General features: G+C 51.4%; 2 protein-coding genes across 3 annotated transcripts in view; both read left to right on the top strand.

Annotated features, from left to right (window-relative positions):
• The window catches only part of RASA4B (RAS p21 protein activator 4B), a 51,978-nt gene extending 46,166 nt beyond the window's left edge, over positions 1-5,812 (top strand). For both annotated transcript variants that reach the window (XM_037880591.2, XM_037880592.2), the window contains exons 17-21: positions 536-673; positions 1,259-1,394; positions 2,242-2,362; positions 3,371-3,432; positions 3,768-5,812. In XM_037880591.2, coding sequence (XP_037736519.1) covers positions 536-673; positions 1,259-1,394; positions 2,242-2,362; positions 3,371-3,432; positions 3,768-3,904 — 594 coding nt within the window. In that variant the 3' untranslated portion in view covers positions 3,905-5,812. The remainder of the gene's footprint in view (positions 1-535; positions 674-1,258; positions 1,395-2,241; positions 2,363-3,370; positions 3,433-3,767) is intronic.
• A 203-nt stretch (positions 5,813-6,015) lies between these two features.
• On the top strand, positions 6,016-12,555 carry POLR2J (RNA polymerase II subunit J). Its single transcript, XM_037880821.2, has 4 exons — positions 6,016-6,491; positions 9,231-9,320; positions 11,270-11,444; positions 12,250-12,555. Exons 1-4 carry the CDS (start codon positions 6,439-6,441, stop codon positions 12,283-12,285), a joined length of 354 nt encoding a protein of 117 aa, XP_037736749.1. The 5' UTR covers positions 6,016-6,438; the 3' UTR covers positions 12,286-12,555.
• The last annotated feature ends 159 nt before the right edge of the window (positions 12,556-12,714 follow it).

Below are 12,714 nucleotides of genomic sequence, written 5' to 3'. Positions count from 1 at the left end.
GGGCAAAGACTCTGCTCACACTGCTGGGACTGAGAGCTGGGTTTGGGCCTCCATTTGTACCTCCATTTGCCCATCTGTGACGTGGAGCTGAACTGCTAGCTTCTGGGGGCGGTGTTGAGAATTCAGGAACATGTACAAAGCGCCAGGGGTGGGTGAACTGGTCAGGGGGGAGAGAACTGGCCAGAGCCACCCCAGGGCCTTGAAGGCTTTTCCTGCCCATCCATTCAAGATCTGAAAGGCAGAGTGGGCCGCTTGAATCACCTGGTCTGACCTGCAGAGCATGGGCCAGAGAAGCACGGTCAACGGTTCTGCAGTGCAGGGGATCTACTGGTGTCGGGATCTGGTTGCATTGTCCCTAGAGTCTGGGGTGGGGGGTCAGCATGGAGCCAGCCTCTGACTGAGCTTTCTCCTGTGAAGCCCCCTCTAAGGGGGGCATGGCCTCTCCCTGGGCGAGCTCAGATCTCCTGGGCTCTGCTGTGAGGCCCCTTCTCCCCTCTTGACATTTCCATGGCTCCCGCCCACCCCTTCATTTCAGAAAAGCTCCTTCATCACCCTGTCCAACATCCGGGCGGCCGAGAAGGTGGAGGAGAAAAGCTTTGGCAGCTCCCACGTGATGCAGATCATCTATGCTGACGAGGCGGGGCAGTTGGAGATGGCCTATCTGCAGTGCAAGGTGGGATGGTCACCCAGCCAGGGGGGTGTCTGTTCACCGATTGGGTGATGGCGCTCAGCCCATAACTCACAGAGGAAGAGGATGTGCAGCAGACTGCTCCAGTCTGAATGGAGACTGGAACTCATGGGCCTGGCCGTGGGTGTCGGGAGTCGTCCCCCTTCCCTGACAGCGCAGCGGGCCTGGGGGTCGGGACTCCTGGGTTCTATGCCCGCAGGCTGGCCACACAGCTCGAGTGAGAGGCTGAGAACATGTGAGCAGCAGTGCGGCGAGCGACGCAGCCAGTCAGTCCCAGGAGCCAGAAGAGGCTCTTATGCTGGGCGGCGGGGGCGGAAGCTTCGTTTGCCTCGTGAGGCCGGCTGTTTCGGGGAGGAGGCTCCCCGGGAAAGCACTAGTGCCATGCACGGCTGTCACGCCACAGATGGGGGCCCTTTGCTTTGCTCCCAGGCTGGCACGCTATCGCGCTGGGCAATGCCGATGGGCTGCAGGCCAAGCGATGCTGGGGGTTGTGAGCGGGGACCCTCCAGTCACTCAGTGGCCGGTGTTGCAGGGACATAGGGCAGCCCCCACTGTGTGTGTCTGTTTCAGTGCGTCAATGAGCTGAACCAGTGGCTCTCGGCCCTGAGGAAAGTCTGCGGGAACAACACCGAGATGCTGTGCTCCTATCACCCGGGAGTGTTCAAAGGAGACAAATGGACCTGCTGCCACCAAAAGGATAAAACCGGTAACGTGCTTGCCTGACCCCCTGCCAGCAAGGGGAAGGCGAGGGAGTCCAGGGATGAGAGCGGAGAGGCATGGCTCTTGGGTGGATGCTAGGGCTGTCGTTCTGCCACTGCCTCATTGTGTGACCTTGGGCAAGTCACCTGACCTCTCTGTGCCTTCGGGCCCCATCTGTGAGATGCATGCCTGGGTGTAAAGCGTTTGTCTGTTCTACAGGTGGGGGGGTGTTCCCCTCTGTGCCTGACCCACAGAGGCTGTGACTGGTACAGCCCAAACTAGGGACGTGTGGGTCGTCTGCTCGTGCTTTTAGCTGTGGAGCTCCCCGGTTGTCTGCCAATAGGGCTTGGAGCCCCTTGGCTCAGGGCTTCTCTAGGCTTACGAGGCCGCACTGGTGCAGCTGCGTCGCTGTAGTGAAGACGCACCTACGAGAGCATCTCCCATCAGCATAGGTGCTCCACCTCCCCCAGAGGCGGCAGGAGAAGCCGTCCCGTCGACATAGCGCTGGTGGCTACACTGGGAGTTCGGCTGGATGGGTGACCACACCATACCGACATGAGTTTTGTAGTGCAGACCACAGCTCAGGTGCTAGAGAAAGGCAGAGTATTGTTCCTGTCCCCCTGGGCACGGAACTGTGTTCATTTGCTTTATGAATGTCTTGGGAACGCCCGGACACTCCCTCCTCCCAGGGAAGCCAGAGCAGGGGGAGGGCAGGAAGTCGCAGAATGCCTGCAGGAGTGTAGTTAAACTCGTGGGCTCTTACATCCACTAGAGGGCACCACTCCGATACCAACAGGTGGCCTTTGCTGGCCCACCTCAGATTAACCATCTGTGTCCTGGCTGCTGTCGTCTAGGTTTGGGATGTGATAAAACCCGGCACGGAGTCACTCTGCAGGAATGGAATGACCCCCTGGATCCAGATCTAGAGTCTCAGTTAATTTTTAGACACCTGTTTGGAGTGAGGGAATTAATGAGGTGAGTCACTTGATTTGTGCGGCATGATTGGGGCTGTTTCCCTCTAGGAGTTTGCACCCAGGGATCATCTTTGGGCCCTGTAAGCATGAAACGAGTCTCGCACACTGTCTTCTCACTCGCGGGGGACCATCTCTGTGGCCCCAAGGAGGGAGGGGGCCAATCAGCACAGTGACTTATGTGTCCCAGGGTCCAACACTCTGCCCCTGGCAATCATCTGCCTAAGGCCCAGGGCTCTGCTCTGTTTCAAAGGTCTGGCTGGAACTGGCCTGGAGTTTGTACCTGTCTATGTGCACACGTCCCAGGCGTTCTGACTGAAGCCAGGGTGAGGGAGATACCCCAGGGCCCCCCTCTACACTGGTCTGCAGCCTTGGGATCCTGTGCAGAAAGAGATGAGTCATTAGTGACTAGCCTAGAAATTGGAGATTGGAATCCCTGTTAAGTCCCATCTCGCCCATCCCCAGGCCAGGATTGTTCCCTTCAGTCTATTTACCAGTGCTCTGTCCATTCTAGTTTAAATGCCCCAAGCGATGGGGCTTTCACTGTTTCCCTTGGGAGGTTCTTCCATTATCTTAAGGAACTCACTGTGTGGGAGCTTCTTCTGACACTCACCCTCAGTATTCCCTTTCTGACTGTCCCTGTCCTTCTGTCTACACCCTGTATCACCCTGAACAGTTCCTCCTTCCTGAGCATCCACTGGGGCTCCATCCCAGAGAAGAAAGTGTGGGTGAGCAGGGGGATGGACATACACATGAGGCTGGGATGGCTGCTCAAAGGTGTTTAGAAGAAGCCACCACGTGTCAGAGTTAGCCAAGGGGAGCAGACACACACATCTTAAACTTGCAAAGTCCTGACCATCTCATGAGATGCCGATTCTCTTCAACTCCTGTTATCGGTGGCATTGTGCAGGATTGAACCTTCTGGCCTCTTGGCTTTCAATATGGTGGGGCTAATCAGTTAATTGTGGATTACATCTGAAAACCCATTATTGTTTCATCTTTCTCCCTTAAGGGAAAAGTACCTGGAGATGTTGACGGAGAAAAATGAAAATGTTCTTCTGAACCAAAGTGGAGGTATTGCTTTGTTTGTTTGATGCATTAATCTTTTCAAGGTACCCATCACTACCACCTGGTCATGTGCTGAGATTTCGTGGTACATCTAATAACCAGCACTTTTCTCCCTTTTCCCAGACAACGCCACATTACCTTGTAATAGTTCCCTGTCCTCGCCATCAACCATGGCCATCAAAATTTTCAACCAGCCCTAGCTATCATCCTCCGCTGCTGGAAGCGGGCTCAAATTTCTGGGTGGTGCTGTCTCTTCTGGTGATCCTTGGGGCTGGTAGTGTTGTCAGCAGCTGCTGTGCAAGCATCAGTCCAATTCTTTCTGCTTCCTTGCATCTCCACAGACCCCAAAAACGTGGATGGACCCATGAGGCTATTCCAGGTGCTGCAGGACCTCGAAGACGCCCATCACACAGCCCTCTTCAGCTCAGGCACCCTAACTGATCGGGACAGAAACTGCCTCCTGGAGCTGCAGACGTGACTCCTGGAGTGAGCCACTCCATCGGGGTGACGCCACTGCCTCTTGCTGTGCTCACTTGGTCCCTCTGCATCCTTCAGAGCTGCCAACACCAGACATCTTTGCAATGGGAACTCCCTCGACACCATGTGCTCTCATGCATATTGCCCTGCTGCTCAAAAAGCCAAGCCATGGACTTCTGCTAGCTTAGCATGTCTCCATTAGTGAGCGACTGGTCAATGACCCTCTTGTGCTTTCACTAGTCCCCAGAGCGGGATGTGTGGCCTGTGCTCCATCCAGAAGGTACCACAGAAGCTTTCACGTCTCACCTCTGCCAGGGTTGCACTAGGGAGTCTCTCCACTATTATTTTTACCTTTCAGTCAAGATCCAGCTGTTTTGTCAAGCCTGATCGGATGTGAAATCGTAATTCCTCAATGCAACCTTATAGCTGAGCTGCTTCAGCCTGGGTTTCTCTCACCAGGGTCAAAATGACTCAGTGGAGCACCGAAGCCAGTAGTAATGTACAGGCTGATGCATCCACAGCAAAGGAGGGGAAATTTGCTAAGGCAGGGGACTGGGAGCCAGGTGGCCTGGATTCCATTCGCTCTTCTGCCACTGACCCACAGTGTGAGCTGCAGCAAGTCCTTTGACCCTGCTGTGTTCCTCAGTTTTCCCATCTCTGAAATAGGGATGATGAGACTTCCCCTTCTTTGTTAAAATGCTTTGCGACCTTCTGATGAAAGGCGCAATGGTGGTGCAGAGTATCGGGTAACTGGAGGTGCTGGCTGCCACCTGGAATTTCTAACCAGTGTCACTGAGCTGCACATCCATATGTCTCACTGGGTTGCAGCCGAGGTAAAGGAATGCAGGTTCAGCTTATTGAATGAACATGGACAAGGAGCACCTTAGACCCCATTGCATGGTATGTGGTTACCGCTGGCTGCTCAGTGACCATTCCACACCTTGAGGAAGAAGAGTTGGGGAAGTGGTTCATTAGAGCAGGTGCTTCTGAGTCAGGACTCCTGCTTCTATTCCCACCTCCCCCCACCCTAGGTAAAGTGCTGCTTTTTTAGAAGCACTTAGCATCCACCCGCAAGAGTCAGTGTGAGCTGGAGAGGCTCAGCACCTCTGAAAGCCAGGGCCTTGACCTTTGTGTCTGTTTTTTCTGATCTGTAATTGTGGATAAACATTTATTAGGCTAAACTAAGTTCTCCATTGCGATCCTATTGGCAGTCACTGAAGGCAGATTTTCACTCCCTATGCCTATCTCTCAGGGGTCTTGTAAAGCTTACTTACCTGTCAAGTGGGTCTTGATCCCAGGAAATGCAAAACCCTATCTGTATAATGGCTTCCTGTCTGAAAAGTGCTTTCACATCCCTGGCGAAAGGTGCTGTAGAAATGCAGACTGGCCACTACCACCTGACCCACATTTCAGGCCCAGATAAACTGATGCTCTGAAACTATTGAGCCAGGGGCCTGGCTCCTACTCGGTGTCCTGCACTAACTAAAGCGCTGGTTACAAACGGTCTGGTTCATGGATCACGTGGACCCTCCATTGAATGGACGGATAATGCCCCAGGTTCGACCTGCTGTTCCGTGTACTGTTATCATTTTAAAAAAGGAAAGGAGTACGAGTGGCTGCTGCTCTGAAACCTATTATCATTTATCAACCCGCTCCAGCAGCATAGTGGAGGGACCCCACTGACCATCCGCTTGCCACGGAAAACGTGTCCCTCTGGACACACGCTGGGGCGTTCATGGCAGAGGTGGCTTAGCCCTCAGTAGGTGCAGATGGCCTAAGGAAATAGACTCCAGAGGAGACCGGTGTCGAAGGCAGTAACCACGGCCTCTGCCTTCCTCGCCACTGTACAGAACCAAGGCAGAGCAACAGCTGTGTACTGGAATGCACAATAAACATCTTCTATCCTGAGGCCCGGGGTTTGCTTCTCCTTCCCGGCCAGTGGGTTGAGTGCGGGGGGGGGAGGGGCTGCCGCCGGCAGAGCCCGCCGTGGCCTCTGGTCCTGCTGGCGGCTCCGGCCCGGGGCGGGGGCACGGGCCCCTTGGCGGCGTTGCCATCAATCACGACGTGGCTGCGTCACGCAGGGGCAGGCCGCCGCCGAGCCCGGCCAGGGGCGGCCCGCACGGAGCGGGTCCCCGTCCCCCGAGGCGCGCGGCTGCCCCCGCCGACGGCGCTGGTGACGCGGGTGGGGGCGTTGCCCCGGTCGCTGGTGTTGCCATGGGTGACGCTGGTGGGGGCGTTGCCATGGTCCTTGGTGTTGCCCTGGGTGACGGAGGTGGGCGTTGCCATGGCGTCACACCGGGGGGGTGCCGACGATGGTGTTTCTGTGGCTGAGGGCGGGGCCCCGGGGCCGGGCGGGGCCCCGGGGCCAGGCTGAGCGGCCATTTCTCCTCGCGGGCGGCCCGGGGCGCCGCCTGCGCCGCCGCCGCGTAGTGCCCCGGAAGCGGAAGTAGCGGGGCGCTGGGCGCTCCCGGAAGTGGAAGCTGAAGCTGAGCTCGGAGCTGCTGGAAGCGGACCGGCCGCCGTTACCGCCGCAGGATGAACGCGCCGCCGGCCTTCGAGTCCTTCCTGCTCTTCGAGGGGGAGAAGAAGTGAGTGTGGGGGGCGGGGCCCAGTCGCTGTGAGGGCCCGAGTTCGATCCCCCCGAGCCGGGCAGCGCCAGACCCCCCCCCCCCGGGGCCCCTTCCAACCCCACCACGCCCCCTTCCACCCCCCCGAGCCGGGCAGCGCCAGACACCCCCCCCCCCCCCGGCCCCCTTCCAACCCCTAGAGCCGGGCAGCGCCAGACACCCCCCCCCGGCCCCCTTCCAACCCCTAGAGCCGGGCAGCGCCAGACACCAGTCCCCCGGGGCCCCCTTCCGCCTCTCCCCGCCCCCCCCCCCCCCAGCTGGCCAGCGCCAGCCCCCGGAGCCCCCTTCCAACCCCTAGAGCCGGGGCAGCGCCAGACGCCGGCCCCCCGAGCGGGCTCGGCCCGTCCTTGGCGCGGGGGCTGCTTTGCGCGGACCCCGGCCGCTGCCAGGCTCTGCCGGGGGGGGCGACTCCTGCCCCTCTGCTCAGTCGCGCTCTGTGGCGTGGCCGCCCCGCGGCCCGTCCGCTGCCCCCCTCCAGAGTCCGGCCTCCCTGTGCGGGGGCGGGGGAGCCGAAAACCACCTCGAGCCAGTTGTGCCAAGGGAGCTGCTGGCCCCATCAGGCGGGGCTGGGGCAGTGCTGGGGAATTAGCCCCTTTCATAAAACGGAGTGCCCAGCTGGGTCCAAGATCCTACTGGCCCCTTACCGATGGTTTGCTGGCCAGCCGGGGGGATGCCTTGTGGGATCACACAGGGGTCTGGGGCAAATCAATATTTTCATTAACGACTTGAACAGTGCAGTGAAGAATACGTTGATAAAGTGGGGATGACACCAAGCTGGGAGCACTTCGGAGGACAGGATTAGAACTAAAAATGACCTTGAGAAATTAGAGGATTGATCTGAAATCAACAAGATCAAAGAACTGCATTTAGGAAGGAAAAATCAAATGCATTAATACAAAATGGGGAATAACTGTCTAGTAGTGCAGAAATGGATGTCGGTGAGCTCTAGCTCATGAAAGCTTATGTTCAAATACATTTGTTAGTCTCTAAAGTGCCACAAGTCCTCCTTTTCTTTTTGGGATTATAGTGGATCACAAATTGAATATGAATCAGCAGTGTGACGCTATTGCACAGAAGAAAATATCATTCTGGGGTGTTTTTACAAGAGTGTTGTAAGACACAGGAAGTAATCTGCCCACTCTACTTGCTACTGGTGAGGCCTTGGCTGGAGTGTTATGTCTAGTTTTGGGTACTACACTTTCAGAAAGATGTGAACCAACTGGAAAGAATGCTCAGCAGAGCAACAGAAATAATAAGAGGGTTAGGAAATGTGACCGATGAGAAAAGGTTGAAAGAATTGGGCATATTTAATCCGGAAAAGAGAAGGGTGGGAAAAGACCTGATCAGTCTTCAAATATGTAAAAGGTGTGTTACGAACAGAGAGAGAACAATTGATCTCCAATGCCTACTAAAGGGCGGGGCGGGGGGGAAGTAATTGGCTTGGTTTGCAACAAAGGAGGTTTAGCTTAGATAGTAAGAAAAACTTTCCAACCCTAAGACTAGTTCTGCACTGGAACATGTTACCTAGGGAAGTTGTGGAATACCCATCATGGAAGGTTTTTAAGAACGTTTAGCAAATACTTGTCAGGGTTGGTCTAGGATTACCTAATCCTCCCTCAGTGCAGGGGCTGGACTAGACCAGGGATTGCAGACCCCCTGAAACCGCTTGTGGACTCCCGCTTCAGACTGCTGGACTAGATGAGCTCTAGAGGTTCCTTCTATCCCTACATTTCTATTATTGTAAAATCTCAACAATTGGCAGAGGGACTTTTAATTAGGTGGCAGACCATATATATATTTCCAGTTTAGAGATGTTTCATTGGGTGTACACAGTCCTAGGACATGCAGTCAAAAACAAGTATGTCCCAATCAAGTCCTTTCATTTCAGACACCTGCTCTGTTCTGCCTTGACATTTCGTACATATGGCTATGTTTTCGCAGCTGCAAAATGACAATCCGTGAGAGACAGTGTCTGAGTCGTGCATTTGTTGCATGTTGCACCTTTTACCTAGTCTCTGATTTGCATAATGAGTCAAAGTTATGGGTTAAGTGAGAAACTTTCAGAAATACAAATGGATTAAAGACAGGGGGAAAAAATTGACAAGCTAAATCTTCTAAAAAAAAGATCTGAATTATTAAAGGCAGCGTCTCCTCAATAGACAATTTGGCAAACAGCTCTAAAGTATAGAATGTTTTTGCGTTTACAGTATTCATCGTGAAGTGACATTTAGAAGCTATAATTTAAAAAATGGTGCAGTTTTGGGGTTGACAAATTATTCTGTAATTCACCCACAGAGCTTTTCAAATTATCTGCTAAATTACCTTTTTATTAGTGCACTGTGCACAGTAACTTTGGGCACATTAAAAAAATTCTCCCTTGCCAATAACCATATACAGCTACAGCTGTGTGGGATGCAATTGCTATAACAGTAATTCTTAAAGAAGTAAACCGGGCTCTGAAATTCATTTGTTTTCTTCTGTCTCTGTTGTGCTGCATTAGCAATGCTGTAGGGATGACATGAATTATGTAAGGATCATTATGATCCCATATTGACTTCATAACTTTGTCCAAAACAGGTACAAAAGGCTCAATCTGGTGGGACTCTCAAGATAACCGTGTTTGACTGAAAGCACAGACTGGTTTGGTTTGATGTTCGATAACATCACTTGCTTTAACACTAGTATTTTTCTTTTACTCAGGATCACAATTAATAAGGATACAAAAGTACCAAACGCCTGTTTGTTTACAATCAACAAGGAAGACCACACGCTTGGAAATATCATCAAGTCGTAAGTAAAACCAATTCCTGTTGCACAGGGTTAGGAGTAAAGTTCTAATGGGGATGCAGTAGCTTACATTTAGCTGGCAAGATTGCCAAGGTGCAGAGCGCCCGCACCCTGACTCTAACCATAAACACTGGATAACTAGCAACCGGTCAGTTTCAATAGCATGTTTGGGTGATGTCTGCAGGCCTAGTTGTGGTAGTTACGGATGTGAAATTATGTTCATTGACACCCACTTCTCATTGTGGCCCTTTTTACCACCATGTGTAAAACTTTGAGCTAGGGGTTCAATTCCTCTGCTCGTGTACGCATACTGGTGCTAGCTCCTGGCGTGAGCAGGAATAGCAGTATGGCCGCAGTGGACGTACCCCCCCGCCCCACCCCGGTTTCAGGCAGGTTTGTACTTCTGCCGCTATGAGGGATAGGAAGAGTATGCGTACCTGAGCATGCGAATCATACCTCTAGCACGGGGGTGGGCAAACTGCTGGCCACATCTGGCCTGCGGGATCGTCCTGCCCATCCCTTGAGCTCCCGGCCCCTCCCCTGGTGTTCCCCCTGCATGGCTTGCGCCCGCCCACCTCCCAGGCTTTCGAGTAAGCCTGTCCTGATGCTCTGAGTGGCATGGTAAGGGGGCAGGGAGCAGTTGGATGGGGGGGTGGTTAGGGGAGCGGGGGGGTTTGGATGTGTCGGGAAGGAAGTGGGTGGGGGCCAGGCTATTTGGGGAGCACAGCCTTCCCTACCCAGCCCTCCATATGGTTTTGCAACTCTGATGTGGCCCTCGGGCCAAAAAGTTTGCCCACCCCTGCTCTAGGGCATAGTATGAGCAGATACCCAAAAGTTAGAGGCTAAGGTTGGTTCTTTGTAATGTGGTAAGACGTCTCCCCCCAGGTGAAACTGGCAGTGACCTTGGGGGGGTGTTTCTTCGTCCTTTTTTTTTCTTTCCCTCCTCCTTTTCAGTATGTGGGTGTGGGTTGCTTGCCTAAATTATCTGGTTATATCTCACTTGATCATTTCCCTGCTGTTACTGAGCCTGATGCATCTTGGTCTCTGCCTGTGGCACATAATAGTCTAGTCTTCTGTGGGCTGTAACACATTGGTCTAACTTTGGTCGCTGGGTGGTGGTATTGGCCTGTGATACACAGGAGGTCAGAGTAGATGATCTGGGGGATCCCCTCGGGCCTTAAAATATGATTCTCAAAGGTGCAAATGCCTGTTTGTGTTTTTTTCTTCAAATTACAAATTAGCATTGTAGCAGTACACAGTGATTCTAGTGAAGCAAGAAACCGTTAATTTAACAGTGTAGGAAATTCAAGAATCTCCAGGGCTGAACCAGGTTGACTTCACACAGTTTGGCAGGGGCTAATCCATTCGTAGCTGGTGATGCAGGAGGTCTTTTGCTTAAGTCCCTTCTGTAATTTATGAACTCAGAACAGCAGCATGTGGCCTCCAGTGGTAGGAGTAAATACTGCTGCCTTTAAACTTGGGCTCTCTGCGTCAGATTATTGAAGTATGCTTTTGATAGCTCTTCTGCATGGACTTCGCTGATTCTAAGTTATACCCTGGTGCTTCGTTCACATGACCACCACTGCTCTGTACTTGCTCTTAACAGCTCTGCCAGTGCTTGTCAAGCATTTCCCATTATCCCTGCTGTTCCAGTCCTGGACCTCTAAGGTAGGAACGGTCAATGCTGCCAAAATGTGCAGTGGCTTTATGAAATGCATGTACTGCGTCTTATTAGGATAAGATAAAACTTGCTCTCAAGCTGAGATGGGCATAGACATAACATTTCCTCTAGCCCTCTGGAAAAATTCTCCAAGGATTGAATTAGTCTGTTAGAAAGATGTGATCTATGGCACACCCAGCTTCATGCTTTGGGATCTTACAGAAATTTTGCAGGTAACTGTTTAAGTCATCCGTCTTGTATCCTCTAAATGCTTTCCCCCTCCCCATTTCAGGCAATTACTGAAAGACCCTCAGGTGTTGTTTGCAGGGTACAAGGTCCCACATCCTCTGGAACATAAAATCATCATTCGAGTTCAGACCACTCCTGATTACAGCCCCCAGGAAGCTTTCACCAATGCTATCACGGACCTGATCAGTGAACTCTCCCTTCTGGAGGAGAGATTCAGGGTAAGCTTGCTCCTCTGGCTAAACTGTAGTGTCACTAATGTGGGGAAAAGTTACTGAAACTGTGACCTGGTTTACAAATGGCAGTTAACCTTACAGCTGTTGCTTTCGTATGAAAAATGTAACTTATGATCAGCCCAATTCAGCTCTGAATACCCATGTGTAAATTCCATTACGCTGGAGCAGAATTTGGCTGTTTTACCACAGGACACTTGAGATTTTGTTCATTTTCTCACACACCTTGTCTCTCTAGGTGTCTAGCATTTGCTTTCTCTCCCTTTTCACAAGCATTTAAGTGTGAAAGCCTGTTGTCTGGAACAGCTTACTTGAAAAATTCTGCCTTTGAAATCTTTCCCATAACTCTTTTTAATGTGCCCTTCTGTACAGTGTCTATTTAACCTCTAAAATTGTTTGAGATACCATTGGTCTGAAAAACATTTCAGACTAAAGCTATATTGAGTCCTAGCCATGACTTGTTTTAATGTAACTGCTTTATTCTTTGAGATCTCATTAGTTGCTGGAAACTTGACACACAGGAAACCCTTTGAAACTTACCCTCTTTTCATGTAAATGCCTTCCAGTAATGAATAGAAGGTAAGGGACCCGTATAAATATGCATTCTCCATCGGAACATGACTTGGGTTAAAAAATATTGAATCATAGATTTTTTTTTAACCCCAAATATATAGTGATGAATGTTTTGCTCAAATTATTGGTCTTCAAACCCCATTTAGAGAGGAAATAAATGAGATCACTTTCTGGTTCAGAATTCCTTTAAACTAAGTGATCTATTTCTTGTGTTTTACAGGTTGCTATCAAAGATAAACAAGAAGGAATTGAATAGAAACAGGAAGCTTCAAGTGGACTATTTTTTTTTACCTGGAGTGTGTTATAAATAAGTTTTGTTTTCATTATAGTGGATGTGACTCCGCTTCGTTGAACAAGTTCTTTAAGGATTATTTTAAACTTTTTCAGTAAGAATTCATGTCTCTAAATTCACTTATTTTTAGTTAGTTAGTTTGCCCAGAGAAAGCAGTATTTTGATTTCTGTACAGGATAAATTATTTGCAGGTAATTGTATCAGTTGAGCTATTAAACTTTTTTCAAAGCTGTGTGAGAGACGTCCACAATCCATCATTTACTGTCACACAGAGGTAAGACCCCATGAAACTTAACAGCTGGGTAGTTCTCCACTTTATTTTGTAGCGTGGAGCGTGTTAAAAAGTGACTGCTTTTTCACCATGCAGTATTGGGCTTAGTAGCTGTACTTCCA

The sequence above is a fragment of the Chelonia mydas genome, chromosome 17 (assembly GCF_015237465.2).
Source record: "Chelonia mydas isolate rCheMyd1 chromosome 17, rCheMyd1.pri.v2, whole genome shotgun sequence".
NCBI lineage: Eukaryota > Metazoa > Chordata > Testudines > Cheloniidae > Chelonia > Chelonia mydas.
Note: the sequence above shows the minus strand (reverse complement) of the source record. Positions and strands in the feature narration are given on the sequence as shown.